The 19,297-nt window shown below is 35.9% G+C and overlaps 1 protein-coding gene across 1 annotated transcript; it reads left to right on the top strand.

Moving 5' to 3' along the window:
- Window positions 1-4,967: 4,967 nt before the first annotated feature.
- On the top strand, window positions 4,968-19,208 carry MS3_00006227 (uncharacterized protein). Its single transcript, XM_012941494.3, has 8 exons — window positions 4,968-5,127; window positions 5,633-5,957; window positions 6,001-6,124; window positions 6,161-6,274; window positions 6,328-6,459; window positions 9,593-10,405; window positions 15,045-15,113; window positions 17,543-19,208. Exons 2-8 carry the CDS (start codon window positions 5,688-5,690, stop codon window positions 17,926-17,928), a joined length of 1,908 nt encoding a protein of 635 aa, XP_012796948.2. The 5' UTR covers window positions 4,968-5,127; window positions 5,633-5,687; the 3' UTR covers window positions 17,929-19,208.
- Window positions 19,209-19,297: the final 89 nt, after the last annotated feature.

Below are 19,297 nucleotides of genomic sequence, written 5' to 3'. Positions count from 1 at the left end.
TAGGGAATATAACGCTTATAAAAAATAAGGAAGTGAATGAATACTTGAACAATACTGTTTCGGCATAAGCTTGGTTGTTTGGGGTCAACTCTTAACCAACCAACCTGAGCTGTTACACACTCACACGTGTAGTAGTCGTTCTAGTGATCTAGAAAGTTTACCGTTCATACAAAGAGCGTTTTTCGAGTCAGCTTTTAGATTCTAGCGAATTTTTGCCGTGGTTGCTTGCTATAGGTTTCGGCATCATGGTATTGAAGCTTATATTATGAGATTCTTCAGGAGGAATGTCGACCTCAAAGTTAGTGATCTACGAAGATCAGTGGTGACGTTATCGTTAATGTCGTTTTTAAAACTGATCATAGAAACTGTACCCAAAACACCGTGTTATCATATAAACATAGTTGTTAACTCACTGATGCATCTTCCTGAATACACTGCCTTTTTCCACTAGTTTTATCCATTTAAAACCCCTACTTGAAAAACTTAAATCGATATTGAGAATTAGTGATCATTTTTGTGAAACTGGTGTTGCTGCTATACCAGAAATGTACTATTATTTTGTTCTTATCGATGGCGTAGTGCCTAGCTTTGCGACACAGTACTTTGGAACGTCCTTCATATCCAGTTTTGGGGGCTGCCGTGATGAATCGTGGCGCGCATAAAGCTGTGTACTAAGTCCTAAGATGGGTCTAACTGAAACATCAGTTGGATGCGGATAGGAGTTTAAATCTATATTTATTGAAATCTCCTGGAAGTCGGGGTGTCGACCCGTAACCGAAAGGTTCTACAGAGTATCCAAAGTCAGATATCGCTGCATTGCAAATGACGAGTAGTACGAGTGTAAAGGCGTCAGTTAACTTAAAAACGTTTGCAGTTGAGAGTGAAGCTTTCAACGGTCGGCGGAATCGTTCTACTAACCTGCTACTTTGCGAGCGGTAGGCGGTCGTATGATTCCTAATAGTCTAGTAAGACAACGGGAAAGTCTGGATTCGGGATGGCATCTGAGGCTTGTAGGAAAAGTCGAAGTTTGCTACTGACCGTTTGACGAAGGCGTGAGCCACTGTTTCTGCAGTAGTTTCGTTGGTGGGCATTGATATTGGCCATCCTGTGAAGTGGTTTACACAAGTTAAGAGGCAAGAGTGTCTACTTGAATCTGGTATGCGTCCTACGAAATCAAGATCAATATGGTCGAAGGGAGTGTCAGAAATTTTGAAAGAGACTAATAGGCATTTATTATGACTAATCCCCTTAAACTTCTGAAAGTTTACATAAGTGTGTGCTTCTTTCTCAAAGATCGAAATTCCAAGATTCGATTTAAACGCAGAACTAACGAACCGAAGTTTATTCAGTTACGCCAGACTACGGCCTTATGTATAGCGTACCAAGCGTTTTTGAGTGACTTATATTAAAGTATGTCAAAACACAAACCCTGTGTTATGACTTAAGAAAGAGAACAAATTATGCCAAAAGTACAAAATACTTCAGACGATACTTCATGTGCTGTATAGTCAAGGGTTTCTCTAACACAAACTAATGTGCTAAACAACAAAAGAGGTTGATAAACAAGAGTTCGATACCTGAAGATCAATAAAATAATTCCCAACAAGATGAGGTCAGATATCTATCTTCAAGGGTTCCAGGAACTTTTCCAAGCAGACAGTCGAACGTTAACAGCCAGGCGTTGAACCACACCGCAACTTTGAGTTTAGTCGAACGCGTCATTTTATGCTATGCGCCTACCAAAGACTACAATGAAGACGTTAAAGATCAATTCTACTATAGTCTGCAGTTGATCGTCGAAAAGTTCAAAATAAAGGACTTGACCATTCTAATTAGAGACCTCAGTGCCAAGGTTAGAATGAACAACACCGGATATGAAGACATCGTGGACTAGGAGAAAGAGACGAAAATGGTGAGAGATATGCAAACCTATGTGCCTTCAATAAACTGGTCATAGGCGGCACTATATTCCCACATAAACACGTACACAAAGCGACATGGACTTCACCGGATCACACTAAGCAAAACAAAATTGACCATATCTGCATCAGCAAAAAGTTCGAGAGGATAATGGAGGATGTGAGAACAAAGAGAGGAGCGGATATAGTGTCAGATCATTACTTGCTGGTCGCCAAGATGAAATTAAAACTTAAGAAGCACTGGACAACGAGGTGGACAAAATCACAAAAGTTGAATATGGCTTTTTTCCGGGATACTGACAAAATCAACAAATTCAAGATAGCCCTCAGCAATAATAACATATATTTCTGCACGGGCAGGTACACGCCATGTTTACAGGCATGGTCTACAAATTACAACATTTATTGTATTTTAAATAAATGTGGTCTATAGAAGTTCCAGGCCTTTGATGATCTACTCAATGGAGAGGAACTACTATGGAGAGCAACTGGAAAGGGATGAAAGTGGCGACCACTTCAACATGTCATGAGGTTCTGTGACAAAAGAAGCGCCGTCACAAGTAGTGGATCACTGTTGATACACTGGATAAGATTCAAGAAAGGAGGAACAAGAAGGCAGCAGTCAATACCAGCCAGATAAGAACAGAGAAAGCAAAGGCACAAGCTGAATACACAGAAGTAAACAAACAAGTGAAGAGGAGCATCAGAACCGACAAACGTAAATATGTGGAAGATTTAGCAACGACGGCGGAAAAGGCTGCAAGAGAAGGAAACATGAGACAACTGTATGACACGACAAAGAAACTCTCTGGAAATCGCCGCAAACCAGAACGACCAGTGAAAAGCAAGGAAGGTGAGGTAATCACCAACATTGAAGAGCAACAAAACAGGTAGGTAGAACACTTCAAAGAACTCTTGAATCGACCAGTTCCACTGAACCCACCCAATATAGAAGCAGCACCCACGGACCTCCTAATCAATGTTGGCCCACCAACAATTGAAGAAATCAGCATGGCCATCAGACAAATCGAGAGTGGCAAAGCAGCAGGACCAGACAACATTCCAGCAGAGGCACTAAAAGCAGACGTAGCGGCAACTGCAAGGATACTCCACATTCTCTTCAATAAGATTTGGGATGGAGAACAAGTACCAACAGACTGGAAAGAAAGACTTCTGATCAAAATACCAAAGAAAGGCGATCTCAGCAAGTGTGATAACTACAGGGGCATCACTCTTCTTTCAATACCGGGAAAAGTCTTCAACAGGGTATTGTTAAACAGGATGAAGGACTGCGTAGACGTCCAACTTCGTGACCAACAGGCAGGATTCCGTAAGGATAGATCGTGTACAGACCAAATCGCAACTCTACGGATCATTGTGGAACAATCAATTGAATGGAATTCATCACTCTACATCAACTTCATTAACTACGAAAAGGCATTTGATAGCGTAGACAGAACAACACTATGGAAACTTCTTAGACACTACGGCGTGCCTCAGAAGATAGTCACTATCATACAGAATTCATATGATGGATTACACTGCAAAATCGTGCATGGAGGACAGTTGACAAAGTCGTTCGAAGTGAAGACCAGTGTCAGACAGAAACCTGGAGAACTACGAAAGCCATCATACAGAAAATACAGGTGTTTATTAACAGTTGTCTTCGCAAAATACTTCGGATTCGTTGGCCGCACACTATTAGCAACAACCAACTGTGGGAGAGAACAAACCAGATCCCAGCGGAGGAAGAAATCGGGAAGAAGCTCTGGAAGTGGATAGGACACACATTGAGGAAAGCACCTAACTGCTTCACAAGGCAAACCCTCACTTGAAATCCTCAAGGCCAAAGTGCACATTACGCCGAGAAATGGAGATAGACATGAGAAAAATGAACCAGAATTGGATGGAACTAGAAAGGAAGGCCCAGGACAGAGTGGGTTGGAGAATGCTGGTCGGCGACCTATGCTCCATTGAGAGTAACAGGTGTAGGAGGCTTTTTTGACAGAATAAACGCCTGGGCTGAATGTTCTGATGTTCTCCAGAGTTGGATTAGCAGATGGAGCCAGTTTTTCCACGGTATTATGTTATAATGTAACGCAAAATGCTTGTACCTGTTGGGGAGACTTAGATAGAAAGTGATGTCTAAAGACATTCGTCGAAAGTCCGTTGACTGGTGACCTCCCGTGTACCTAGCAACACTTCTGTTGCCGAGCAGTGTCGCAATTCTAGTTTATGGGATAGTTGGTTAAACCCTTGTCAATCTTTTGCGCCTCTTTGTTTAAGGATAGCCTTCCCTAAGATGTCGTGAGATTCTGAAAAATTACGTAAGCATAAGGTGTGACGTACCTTTTAAAATCGCTCAGCAGTGCCTTTGATACAGCAAGGAATCGCACAAGTGAGTGTCACACCGTTCTCGTGGAAATTAACTCCTGATATTATTAGGCCATAATGACATGAATCGAAAGATTGAGACTTAAGAGTCCTAATCCCAAATAGCTTGGGTGCGTGTTCTGACACGAGGAAAGTAAAATATAAATGGGCGAAAAAATCCGAGAACACAGAAATACCATCATGACATGTAAACAATGTTACAATAAGGGACATACTCACAATTTATCATTTGGTGTATCAGATCACGTAGTATTCACCACTAAAATTGTTTCAAGTATTCAGGGATTGGCAACGCCTTTGTGTGTAACACCTTTATAATCGAACGACACCAGGCAAGTCAAATCGGAAGTCAGGGATAAATTAGTTTGAAGATGTATTTAGAAAATCGTCGATATATTGGGTAACATTCGATCTAAGCTGGCTAGTAGTTGCAAGGAATGCAAAGCGGGACGTACTCGTGATTTGGTGCAAATGCGTGATCGGACGCCTTCAGCTATGGTGTGTCTAGTAAAACTAATGAGGTCAGTATCAAAGTCGAAGACTTATAAGGCTATTTATTTTGAAGATTTATTTGTCGCTACAAATGTTTCCAGAAAAATCCCAGAAAATATCACATGAACTATTTGAACCATTTGAACCATTTTGAACTATATCTCTCTATTATCAAGGACACTACCTACTGTCCAGACGCATACATCAAATAACAAACAGTTTGTTATTTCTGCTTAACGATGTTTGAGATATGAAAGACAGGACGGCAAATGTTATATGCGCTTGAAATAAATAAGACGTTTCAAATGAATTTTGAGTCAGAGTGAGTTGAAGCTTAGTTTTAGTTCTTTAAATCTTTTTCAACAACCCACTGTCTCTTTTTAGTCAGGGGCTAGCCGCTTTATAAAGTACTCGAGTTTAGGACGAACGGATACTGCGTATAAAGTTTTATTTATTCATTTGAACACATAAATAGTGGTACGTACCACTATCTATGTACAAAGGGGCACCGAATACATATACGCCACACAGTTCACTTTATTTTAGGATCAAGGTAGAGACTTTGTGTTGACTGACTGACTATACAAGATGTTGATCATATGATCCTGTTTGCTCAGTATATAACCAACTCCGTTTTAGTACAGAGGTTGTGACATTTTTTTCATTCGAGCAAGTTTTATTGGTATATTTTATTGTGGACTGCATAAGTGTTTGTTGGTTTATGTTAGTAGTACACTAGGTAATACAGCAAGGAATTATTTGTTAGGGTCATTGTTATTATCCCTAAAATATTCCCTTACAATTCAGTTCATTTTTAATGTGAATAGCTTTTAGGTTGAAGATCATTGTTTTCTGTTAAATCAGTCTTTCAAACCCCGCTCTATGAAGAATCTGATTTTTCTGACCATAACATACCAACTTGTGGTTGCTATTTGGCCAATAACAACGTTCACATATAATAATATCGACAACAGCATCAATAATAACTGCGGGAAAAACTTTCAATTCAAGCCAAACAGAATCATCTTAACCCAAAAGTCCATTTCAGCGGGTGCTAAATTTCTCAAAAAGTTAAAAGTATCATCGTTTAAAGAATGTTACTTTATGTGTTGCAATACAAATGAATGTAGCACGGCAATATTTGAATCTAAGGTAAATTTGATCTCTGCATTACATAAAAAATTCATCATAATAGGCTACACAGTCCTGTTTTATGTTTGATTGTCGACAGCCTGGACAATGCTTTTATTCTAGTTATTCCAATTATGATACAATCGTCTTGGAAGAATCAAACGGTAATCAGAGTTTGAAAAACAAAGGTAATTAATGAGATGACAACGTATTCGATTAATTAGTTGGTCTAAATCAACATTGTGATTCAAATAACTTGTGTGATGAAGTTAAAACTATATGCTCTGATGGGATTTGTATTTGTCAGTCTGGTTGGATTGCTAAGAAAGGTTCATGCGGTATGTATAGTCTCACATTTTATTAGTATTTCTGTTGAAATGTAATATTTTAGTTCAGTCAGTTTGTAAATCACCAGAACTTCAATTCCAGTGTGATGATTCTTCTACTTGTGTAGCTATCTATGATAAATGTAACGGAATAGTTGAATGCCCGGATGGATCAGATGAGTTGTTTTGCCCTTCAAGTATGTTGCATTTTTATATGTAACAAATTAGTTTTGGTTGTTTTAATCTGTCACGAGTCAGTCACTAAACTATTTCATACAATCATGGTTAATATATCTATCATATAGTAACGGCAATTAAAATAGAAGTTAAATCTCTCTAAGCTTAAAATGAGTTGTTCTCTGAACTAGCGTTTTAATAGGTAAAAGTTCCAGCGTCAAGTTTCAGCAATATTTATAGCCCATATTCTAATTACCGTTTTCTTACGATTTAGTCATTTGATATCATAATTAATAAATATGCAAATGTCGCATAATGTCACTCCGAAAGTGGTCTGTATCAGTCTGGTGTCCACCACTTTATTGACACTGGCATCATCATTTATCTTGCTTGGTCAATATTGTTTAACTTTTACTGTCTGTGGCGTAGGTTCACATATCTAAATGCTTACCAAAGAGAAAGTACTAGGCGATACCCTCTGTATGGTTCTTGAGGATTGTGAATTGTGTATATTGAGAGTAGATTCCCATAAGTTGAATGTATTCACTCGTAGGTATCTTCAAATCGTTACTTGGATACAGTAATATCACTAAGGAATGTAAGTGTTTTTGTTAGAGTATTCAGCAAAAGAAAAGTTGAAGAAGCTATGAGCATTCCTAGATTGAGACGTTATGTATGTTTGGTTACCATCTACGTCAAAGATAAAAATGAAACAAGTGTATATTATAAAATGAACAATACTGGAAACTAAAATTAGGATCTATGGTTTGTAAGGAAGACATGATATCGAGGAATAAAAGATGGGATGCTATATTATTACTTCTGAATATGATCAAATATTATTATTCGATAAATATGGGTTTCACATAATCTGTTTTCTCTCTATGTACTTGGAATTTTCGGGCCTTGATCTCCTACTAGGAAGTCAACTTATCGACTTAGAATACGCAGATAACATAGTCCTGTTTGGTAAAGACGCTGATAAAATGCAGAATCTTTTGATAGCACTGAGAAACAATGCCAGGATGTTTGGGATACGCTTCTCTCTATCTAAATACAAGTTGTTGCCTAAAGACTGGCCTGTGTCAACACCTGAACTAACGATAGGGAGTGAAGTAGCCGAACGCATTGACAGCTTCACTTATCTTGGAAGTCTGATCAGCTCTAATGGGTTGGTGTCTGATGAAATCTCAACACGGATTCGAAAAGCCCGTTTGGCTTTTACCAACTTACGTCACCTATGACGAAGGCGAGATATCCGTCTATCAATTAAAGGACGAGTATTCTGCGTAGCAGTTCGTTCTGTTTTACTTCACGACTGCGAGATGTGGTCATTAAGAGTAGGGGATGCTCGTAAGTTACTAGTATTCGATCACAGATGTCTTAGAAATATTGCTGGTGTCTGCTGGGATCGCCGGGTATGTAATGGTGAGGTTAGAGGCAAGGTATTATGGAATGATGGTAAGTCAGTCGATGAGGTTGTGAATCTTCATCGACTGAGATGGTTGGGCCACGTGTTACGTATGCCTGAACACCGATTACGACGACGTGCAATGCTAACCGGTGCTGGAGATTGTTGGAAGAAAGTTAGGGGCGGCCAAACCAAAACGTGGCATCAGTGCTTGAAGTCACTAACTTCTAGTCTGAGCCATGTTGGTAGATGCAGACTACTTGGTTGGGGTTCGCGTGACTATCGTAACCAATGATCGGAGACTCTGGATAGCATGGCTCAGAATCGATCACAATGGCATAGAGGTGTGTACACTTTTTGTCTTCCCTTAAACTGTGAGATTAAATTTATTTCATATCTTTCTTTCTACGAACGAATTCTTTCTTTGTGTACTTTATCCCTACATAAAATCTTCCCTTTATATATTACACCATTGAGTTAACTGCTTCTATGAATCCGGTGTTCGTCTTGCTGTGCTAATGAGGTGTGGCAACTTGGACCGATGCATATATGTGCCTGGTCCTACGTTGTAACTGACTGAATTGTCAGAAGTTAAAGCACATATCATGTTAAAGGGAGCCAACCACCTTATTTGAACCATTTTGTCATTAACAACTGAGCGCAAATACGTGATACAAATTCGTTAGGAATCGATTTTCATAACTTAGGTATACCTCTACGTCAAATTATTTACAGGTTAGTGACATTAATTGTAACTGATATACCATCACTTGATGGTATTTTGATTAGGTTCTAGAAATAACTGTTAGTCGTGCAGAATTCGAAAATTTAAAAGCCGAATACTCACTCGGTGTAAATGCTACTTTCGCTGATTATCGTTTTTTATGTTGAAGTATTCAAATTTTTTCGAACATGTGAATAGTCGAGATTACTGCATACAATTACAAATCTCGCTAAACTAAGTTCAACAACTATGGCTATTTCACACATATAGTTCCCTTTATCTTAAAGAGAACAAGAACGAAGATTGATTCAAAATAATATGAATTCATATTATTTCGTTAGGTTCTCATTAGCTTCTTACGACCTAAAATATTTTAAAATCAACGTTATTACAGATATTGACATACTTATACATATGAGAGTGATTAAAGATGAATATGTATATCATGATGTAGCGAAGATTTCAATAGAGTTAATAAGGTTATAAAAAATTTGTTTCGGATAAATCAATTTTGTGAGGGAAAGTTCCAGAACATTAAAATAGTAATTAGAACTCATGAAGTTAACAAACATTAGATGATTATGTGAAGAAACAAAATCCTTATGGCATTAACTCTATTGAAATCTTCTCTACATCATACATATTCATCTTTAATCACTTTCATACGCATAACTATGTCAATATCTGTAATAACGTTGACTTTAAAATATTTTAGGTTGTGAGCAGCCAATGAGAACCTAACGAAATAAAATGGATTCATATTATTCTGCATCAATCTTCTTTCTTGCTCTCTTTAACTATGGCTATATATTTAATACGATGCCAAAACAATTTTTCAGTGCTGAAATAAAGAAGCTGTATTGAGTAATTTTTGTCTGGTTATGTTCACTACCACAAATAGTTTGTAAAATGTACTTAGACATATTTCTGAATAGTATGGCCTAAATCTCGGTTCTCTACGTAGCATTTTTTAAGAGGTGGATCATAAAATTTCCATTTGTAATTTTTCTGTACACAGGAGTAATTCGCAAGCAAAATGAGACTAATCCGTCATTACCGCGTAATCAAAAACAAGGTGAATTTGACGAGGGAATTTTGTCTAAACCTTCAAATTTAAGTTATCAGCCCTTGGGAAGATATCAATCCAGTCAACCATCTTTATTAACTACATCTCGAAGTACTTCTCCAGCGTTGATGGATTTACACGATCTATCTGATCCATTATTTTATTCTAGTCAACCAAATTATCATAATGGTAGGGAACAACTGACAAAATCACATCCAATTAAATCTGCTAACCAAAAACCATTATTCAATGTTGATGATAAAAAATCGTTCATGCTTGATATAAATAATAAAATTAATGAAAATAATGATAACAATCCTGAGATGTTTTTTACTTCAAGTGATGATGATGGATGGCATTATCCTAAGGGACTACTTCATGATGTTTCATCACAGGGTGGTGGTGATGTCCTTTCACAATCATTGCCTAGAAAGCATCTATATCGACCAGATCATCATCATTCGGTACTATCACGAATGAAAGCATATGAAACGGCAGGACTATACAGGCCCAGATCATTCAATACTTTTAAAGTTGATTATCCTCAGTCATCACAGAGAAATGATTTATCGTTCATTCCTTATCATCATTCCAATAATTTTATGCGTGGATCACATCAAGATGAACCACCATTTTTTCAATATAATCTGGATAATAAACACCAATCTGAGATGATAATTGATCCAACCGTACTGGAAAATATGGACTTTATCAATAAGTTTAGTGAAACAGGCGATACTTTAAAAAAGTATCCGTTGGTTCATGGTATGTTGTGTGTGTATGTATATTTTAATTTTAACTTGTATGCTATTCTTTACAAGGTTTCTTATTACAACTCAATTAATTGAAGTAGGCGACTGGTATACTTAGCTTAACAATATCAATATTTATCAATCATGAATGTTATTTTTATGCTATCGGTTGCAGCAAGTTTCCATTTTTTTAAATATTGTAGGATTTATGTTCCTTATAGGTATCTTATTTCGTAATAATGTCAAGTCAATGTAAATGTAGCTACAGTCGAACAAATTAAACGGTGGCCTGCTTAAATATCTGGGCTACCTGTTTCTGCCATCTGATTATTTCAACAAGTTATCTGGGTTTTTTCGTTTGTTTTAATTTATAATTATGTCCATTAATCGCACAACCTATTCAGGCGCTTTTATGAAAAGCCTACGACCTTTCGCTGCACAGGTTACAAAAAAGTACTATAAAAGACATCGTGGTGGTTGGCAATATGCGTTAAAGAGAATGAATATTGATCGTATGTCGATTCCAGAGCTGCTAAATTCTAACTGTCGATCACTAATCAACAAAGTGGACTGTCTGCAGTTCCTACTAAGTTAAAATATGTATCGTAATTGTGGTGTCATCACAATTCAAGAATCTTGGTTAAATGATTTACAGGACGACTGCCTAGTATCACTACGTGATTTCATAATTTATCGTCAGGATCGATCAAACAATAAAAAGAGGTGTGGTGGCGGTGTAGCTACGTTTGTAAACATAAACTGGTGTCGATCTTCGTTTGTGTTTTAAGTTTTCAAATGACTTTATCGACTGTCTAACTCTAAGATGTCGTCCAAAACATCTGAATAAATACAAATATGTTTATGTTACCAATATCTACGTGACTCCAGATTGCACATCATCTGCACTATCTATTTTCGCTGATGAATTCACTGAGTTCGCTGTTACTGCCTTCAGTGATTCACTTTCAGTTGTATGTGGTGATTTCGATTCATGTGACTGTAGCTTCCTTACGTCACTAGGTCACCAAAACGTAGTAGATTTTCCTACTCGTTTGAATGCTCATTTAGACTTCATTTTCATTAATGATGTGGGTATATATGCGACTCGTAAACGTGCCCCATTATCTAGCTCGGATCACTGTATAATTCGTGTTCTACCTACAGTATATGGAAAGCATGGGAAGAGTACACTCTTACATCAAACCAAGAAAGTCAAATATAGGAATTACTCAGAAGAAAATATCGGAAATCTGAAAAACATGTTTCATACGACTAACTGGGAATTATTTACAGATGACTCACTGGAAAACACTACTGATGTTATCACTTGTTACCTTAAATTCTGTTTTGATATTTGTTGTCCCACTGAAACCATTTTTGTAAGTTTTGATCGACTTACATCTACACAACTAAAACGACTACGGAGGATGAAAGAAAGAATGTACAAGGAGAAGAACTCTAATGAAGTTCGTAAGCTGAATGGTCTGATAATTCTGGAGATTAGACGTCTCAACTGTATGTTTACTCAAAAACTCTTGTCTTGCAAAAACTCTCCAAGTATGTGGAAACTCTTTAAAGAACTTACAGGTGACAGACAGATTAGAAGCGATAACCAGCTGAATGTTTGTGACTTAAATAAGTCTTTTGTACGTCAGTCATCTGATGTGATGCTCCCTTTATCCACAGGTTTAAATGATATCTGTGTTCCTACTTTCACTGAAACTGATGTACGAAGATGTCTCCAGTCGCTTAATTCATCTCGATGTTTGGGACCTGATGGTATCCCAAACATCCTTTTTAAAAAGCGTGCTGAAGTCCTATGTTATCCATTCACGACTATCTTTAACAGATCCTTCTCATCTAATCTCATACCGAAAATGTGGAGAAAGATGAAGATAATTCCTGTACCCAAGAAAGCATCTGGTGATAAGAATGTAAACTTTAGACCTATTGCAATAACTTCACCCTTCGTCAAAACAATGGAAAAATTATTAATACTTCCACTTCAGCCTGCGATAAAAGAGCATATTGATCCGTATCAGATTGCTTACAGATGCAAAAGAAGCACCTTAGATGCTGTTGCTGTTCTGCATCACAACATAGTGTTCAACTTAGAAAAGGGTCAGAAGTATGTTCGATGTGCTTTTCTGGACTATACTTCAGCTTTTGATTCTATACCAAGACAACGTTTAATTAACAAGTTAATCAGCGTCAACACTGACAACTGGATAACCAACTGGCTATGTTCCTACCTCTCTGGAAGGGAACAGTACACTGTATTTGGAGGAAAGTGTTTAGAGTCTCTGCTGTCTCATGAAGGTTGTACCACAAGGAGCTGTTCTTTCACCTCATCTTTTCTCTTTTTTTCTGCATGATCTGCCATCTTCTACAGAAAACACTTTTTTGAAATATGCGGATGATCTTACTGTATGTATGCCTATCTCTTCCTCTTTACATCCCATAGAAATGAATGAGTTTTTGTCTCGTATTGATTGTTGGTTTGTTGGTAATGGTCTCATACTTAATCCGTCTAAATGTCAAGCTGTTAACTTTAGTATGAGACATGAACGGAATCTAAACACCATTTTGAGATCCCATAATGCTGGTACCATCGGAGACTCTTTGATAAACACAGTGTCGAAGGTCAATTATCTTGGTGTCACCTTTTCCTCTGATCTGTCTTGGTCTTCCCACGTTTTATTGTTATCAAAGAAGGTTTTCCGTCTGACCTACTACATAAAGAGATTGCATGCTCTTGGGATTACTCGTCATTTACTCTTACAATTTGTCAATTCTTGCATATTACCTATTATTCTTTACTGTTCTCCATTATTCTTTCCCGGGCTTTTGAGGAAAGACTTTGCTGTATTGCGGAGAGTGCTGAAGGCAGTTAGCAAGATGTGTGGTGAATCTTTCGAGATCACAATTAATATGGTTGTGGATAGACATTTAAAATCATGCAAACTTCTGGCAGGTGTTATTTTATTAGATACTAGCCATCCCCTTCACTCTTATCTTTCTCCTTGTATATCTTCTGGTGGAACGAGACGTAATTACATTGAAATCCATGCACGCAAGCAAAAGTATAAAAGTTCTATAATACCTTACCTAGCAAATATACTCTGTAACGAACAGGTTGTTAGAGTTAATCTAGTCAATAACTTGCATTCTTAACATGTCCTTAATTCTAAAAGTTGTACAGTTTTTCGGGTTTTTTTTTCTTTTTTTAAAAAAGACATTTCTCCTTTTTTGTATTCGTTACTGTTTTTTTGTTGTTGTTGCGTAAGTAACTTGTTGAAATAACCTGTGCTGAGAATTCTGTATTGTACCAAAACTATAATATTGAATAAAGCCATTAATAATAATAATAATAATAATAATAAAAATTAGTCTTAAATACTTTATGTGTTTCTAAAATGTAAATCAATATAATCTGTTCAAGAATCTGAAGTAAATATAGTTGGACAGAAATGAATGAAAGTGAAGCATATAATTAGATCAAACAGTAATGAAAATGCGATAATCGTAATCGTAAAGATGATATTGTCTTAGTATTCAATGGTATTCGAGCTTTACAAACCTCACTAGTCCATATCATTGTTAAAATCAAGTTCGAAGCTATCAAACTCTGTAGAAAATGTGTGTTGCCTTACCGAAAAATTTGTTGAATAGAGTTTAGAACTTCATAGTCCGTTAATAGTATTTTTTTATTGTTTAGCCATGAATGTTGATTCTACTTACCATTATAAAAAATCACATTCTACGCTTTAAATTTAAATGTCTTATACAACCAGATCCCTTGATAAATCTAAAAAAAGGAAGAACAACAAGGTTTGTAGAATAAAATGAATTGATCATTCTATTTCATGGTTTCGCATCATCTACATACAACCTAAAATTACAATTATTAATATAAATATAATTATTAACAAATGTTTAGCATACTTTAGTTTGTGAAGTTTAAATAAATGTTCGAAATGTAATCAAAATCATACTAGTCAGAAGAATAGGGTTACAAAATATATGATGAATAAACATAGTTAAGATCGATCTGTATCTATATAAGTGTGATAAGTATCAGCTTAATTTGCTAGATAACTAAGAAACATTGTGATAAATCGGATTGTATTGGATGCTAAAAATCAACTTGGGCTCATGAAAATTTTGGTAGGCAATTTAATTTTGTGATAAATAATAAACTTAGTATGATTACTAGTTGTTATTTTCATGGATTTCAATATTTGTATAGGATTTTGTGATATTATAACAGATGAGATCAGTCTCTTTATCGAAAACTAGGGTATTATGAGTCAACATTAGCTACCTATGGAGTCGTTGTGATAATAGTTTTACTGTATAGAGTCAGATGTACAACACTACTATGTGGTCAGCTCCGTTCTACGAGAACCTTGAGCGGAAGCTGTTCAACGAATGTGTTTTATCATCTGTTTCTTATCCAAGGTATTAGTCATATTTCATGTCAACGTTGTGTTTAGGATAATGTAAAATATTCTTTAATTATTGAGGATCATCCAAAAATATCATCCTCGTTATCTTGAACATTTTTTATTCATTATATTTCAGCAACTCTCATACTGTCCACTAATTTGCTAATAATGATTATTTAAATTTTTCTACTTGGACATTTATAGAGCCTAAACACATTCATCATAGGAATGAATTTGATGACATTAATCAAAAGGCATCTAGTATAGATAAAAGTGAGTTCATTTATACATTACTAATTTCTATATTTATTATGTTCAGTCCATTAATTTCATACGTAGTCTCAAAGTATAAATAATTTAATCTTGTTAACGTTTAAATATAGCTGGGCGAGTGTAGATAATATTATATGCATTTATTCTTATGTCATCCCATAGTCAAACAGTAGCCGAACAATTATAAACGAGGGATTGAAGGAAGTTGATTATGCATCTACTCAAGACAGCCTACATGATCTTGTCTAGGTTAGAAGGACAATTGTATGTATGCACCTATAGTTTATGGTTCATTTCGATAATTAAACTTTCCTACTTATTTTATTCTCATTTGTATAATACGTTTGGAAGTGTATGTCGTAACTAAGTACTACCACAGAACACAAAATTCGATATGCTATGAATACATATCAATTCCATTAACTATTCATCTATTATAATCATCTTTTGCTGGCTAACTACTCATCAGTACACTATGTGTATAGAGTGGGTTGGTGAATTTGTGGTTATAGCAATCGTCTCTCAAACATTGAGTTACATGTTTGAATTTCTCTCCACTTCAAACAACCGGATACCATCACCAACTTACAAGCACCCACAGTTTGGCTCAAACTAAGATGAATAAACGTGCATTTGACAATAGTGAGTTAGCTGAACTGTGTGTTGAAGCAGATATGGATGGTGGCTAGCAGTGGAATTTGCACATGGTTCATATATAATAAGAAACTGGTCAATTGCAGTCCAAATAATCATCATATATGTATCAAAAGGGGTTTTTGTGGACATTATAGTCATTTCAATAGTTGAGGTCACCAGTCAATTGAAGCGGGATCGTGGATGTGCACTGCTGAGGAATCCCACAATAATACGATAGGTCGTCCAGTGCTTCCAGGTTTTCCATGGTGTTCTAACTTCAATTGAATTATGATCTCAACCATTGAAAATCAATATATATGTATTAAAGTATTCAACCTTGTTTTCTAAATCAGAAAACAGTACGTACTTTCATGTTTTTTTTAATGATATACATAAACTGATCGTCATGAGATGATCGGTTTAACGGCTGGAGGCCACAATACAAACGCATTAGGGATATCATCAATGAGATCTGATAAGATAATCTTATGCTTATTTCCTTATTTTGTTGATGGTAAGTATTGAACTCCCGAAAGTTCTTTTTACTAACCAGTTTTACTTACATAATCGTATTGATTATCGATGTAAACAATTATGGTAGCATTTTACAAACAATTTCCTTTCCTTGACGATTCACCGTTGTATTTATTAATAGGCATCTATGTTCATTTCAAATAACACATGATTTAGATATTTAACTACCAACCTATCCTCCCTCCTTCTTGGTTAAGTTTTATTGCTCATTATAACTAACTTGTGCAACTATCTCGATCACTTCATTCTTTTATTGAACTAGGTACGAGTTTAGACTCCTTGTTTCGCATTATTTGAGAAGTGTCAGTATATGCATATGCTTAAATTTTTTTTTCTTTTTCATCTAATTTTCAACCGATCATATCCTGTGATTATTTTCCATCTTATAAGACGTTTTATCGAGACCATGAACTAATCTAAATTAAATACATATTGAAAACTTGGAAGCACTAGATGGATATTTCATCGTACTATGAGACTCCTCAGTAGCGCGCACTCACGACTCGAAATCAAATACAGGATTTTCGGCCTTTTGCACAGACGCTTAATCTCTAGACCTGCGATTGAGCCGAAATCCAGTGGTGTACATGTTTAACTTGAGTCTTTTCGCGATATTGCGCAACTATCTATTGTCTTCGGTGGTTGACTTTCTTACATCCAACACGGTCGAACACCACCAACCGCCCCCTCTCACTAAAACTCTGGAGTTTTCATCTCGAAGCTGGTCACTGGTGAACACATGATAATAGTAAATATGGGGTTATAGGGATTCTCGGTTGCAAGGTCGTGGATGAGCAGCACTGTTTGGGAGTCTCATAATTCACAGCCCCATACTAACAATTACAAAACGTTGGTTGATTCTTTAATCATTTGAAAAACAAGTGGGGATTTTTGTAGTTGAAATATTTTTTGTATTGAGGATTTTTGATAAAAAAGACTAGGAAATATCCTGTCCCATACTGTCAAGATTAATAAAAACGGTGATGTTAGTTTCAGTGTAATCAGTGTTTCTAAAGAAAATTGTCTAAAAGTGTGCTTCGGCTCAAGTAATACCACTTCTACGACACTAGTTGTACTTTAGGTTTATAGAAACTATGTGAATGAAATCTATATGCTATTGATTACTTCAGTTCGACCGGTCAGGTAGTGCCATTAGCTTCCACACAAAGTGTAGTTCAAAGTCGCTTACATGAACACATAATAGATGAATCTGGATGTTTTCCTGTTCAATTACATATCTATTTTTTTTTGGTCTTCAGATGAAATTCGACCGGCGACTCTCACTAGTACTAGTAGTCCCATTACAACAACTGATTCATCACAAAGTATAATAGCTGCTGTTAAGCAAAGTCAATCTGAAGGTCATACTTCTGCTTTGTTATTAGCATTCAGTCTTGGTTTAATTTGTTGTTTCATTGGTCTACTTATTGCTGAATGGAGACGTCGGCAAAAATTGCATTTATGGTCATCGCATCGTTCAAGACCAGAGCAAGCAATTGTTTTTGGTGATCGAACAAAAATATCCATGCCAAGATTAAAATCATCTCGTCGATTAAAGAAAAATACGAATTATGACCAAGTGAATAAAACTATAACAGGTACAATAGATGAAGAAAAAGCTTTATTCAATGATTTAGTCCTTTAACTCATCATTGATCTTAAGAAATACATTATGATACATTGCATCTATATTTAATTTCAGTTTTGAGTTTAAGTTTTCATCATTGTCTAATATTTTATTGAACTCTGTACTCATTTAAATAAGCATTTAAGAAGTAATACGACCAATCGGTTTTATTTGTGAATTTTCTCATACATATATATAAACTGTTTATTTCACTAAAGTCTATGTCTTGCATTTATTTTGATTTGATATTACTTTTTAATTCATGTTCCGTGTAATATGCATTCCTACCAGACAATTTCGATGTTGTGATAATCACCAATGTTCTTTTGATATATTTTTACGTTTATTTGCATTGATTAATCTCTTTATTATCTAAATTTTATTACTATTAATATCAATAGTAATTAACTTGTCAATTCGTTCAGTATTTAGGTATTATGAAATTCAACGTGAATTTCTTTTAATCGGTTTTGATTACGGTAAAATATATCCTAAGGATTCTTTGTCTCGGTATTATTTGTATTATTCATCTTGTTGTTGTAATTCAGTAAGACACATTGGAGGAGTACAAATTTGCACCAAGCCCTATATTGATTGTGACTGACCCTGTAATCTCGGTGTGACACACATGTAATGCAATCATGTGCAGTACCATACATGTTTTTTTCAAAACACGATATCCCGTTGCCTGACGAAGTACATTTAGCATTTAAAATTCATACGACAGATTTATCATTGTCAGATGGCGTGAATGGCTAAATAGCTAATTTGGTTAGTGTGCTCTTAGATTGGAAAACTAAAAGTATATTGGGATGGGTTACAAGTGGGCTATTTGCACAAGTCCGAACGCGTTTATGCTCCTGGGCAACATGTTAATTGATACTTTATTTTTTATTGATAGGTTAGTGTTTACATTAGCGATAACACTTGAAGGTACCGAGCACGCACTCATTTTATCGAGTCGTTGCCATTTGCTTACAATTATTTAACTTAATGGATAGTAGCCTACCTCCGTTAATCGACAAAAAGAGACTTCTCGGTAAACAATGTTGGTTAGTCGCTCTTAGAACATGAATCAAGCTTCTGACATGATCTAGTGGTCAAATGCGAGAGAAAAAGTAGGCACATGTACTTTTTTGCTAATATTTTTATCCATTGTACACCCATTTGTGGTGTACGAAACACTGACCGATTTCTGTAATATCTAGGATATGCTAACAACTAACTCTCACCAGAATCTCAAATTACATCATTCTATACAGTTCCATCTGATCTTCATGTTTATCAGTTGATAAGATATATCAAATACAACAATTAATAATACTACAAGATGTCTTTTGGCGATTAAATCAAATTTCCACACCTTAGATTAGGACAATTAATATCT

Source organism: Schistosoma haematobium, chromosome 2 (genome assembly GCF_000699445.3).
Source record: "Schistosoma haematobium chromosome 2, whole genome shotgun sequence".
NCBI classification, from domain to species: Eukaryota; Metazoa; Platyhelminthes; class Trematoda; order Strigeidida; family Schistosomatidae; genus Schistosoma; species Schistosoma haematobium.
Note: the sequence above shows the minus strand (reverse complement) of the source record. Positions and strands in the feature narration are given on the sequence as shown.

Coding starts and splice junctions, on each gene's coding strand:
- MS3_00006227 (XM_012941494.3), top strand. CDS start 5,688: ATGAAGAATCTGATTTTTCTGACCATAACATACCAACTTGTGGTTGCT. Junction 5,958..6,000: donor CGGCAATATTTGAATCTAAG/GTAAATTTGATC, acceptor TCATCATAATAG/GCTACACAGTCCTGTTTTAT. Junction 15,114..17,542: donor GGCATCTAGTATAGATAAAA/GTGAGTTCATTT, acceptor TTTGGTCTTCAG/ATGAAATTCGACCGGCGACT.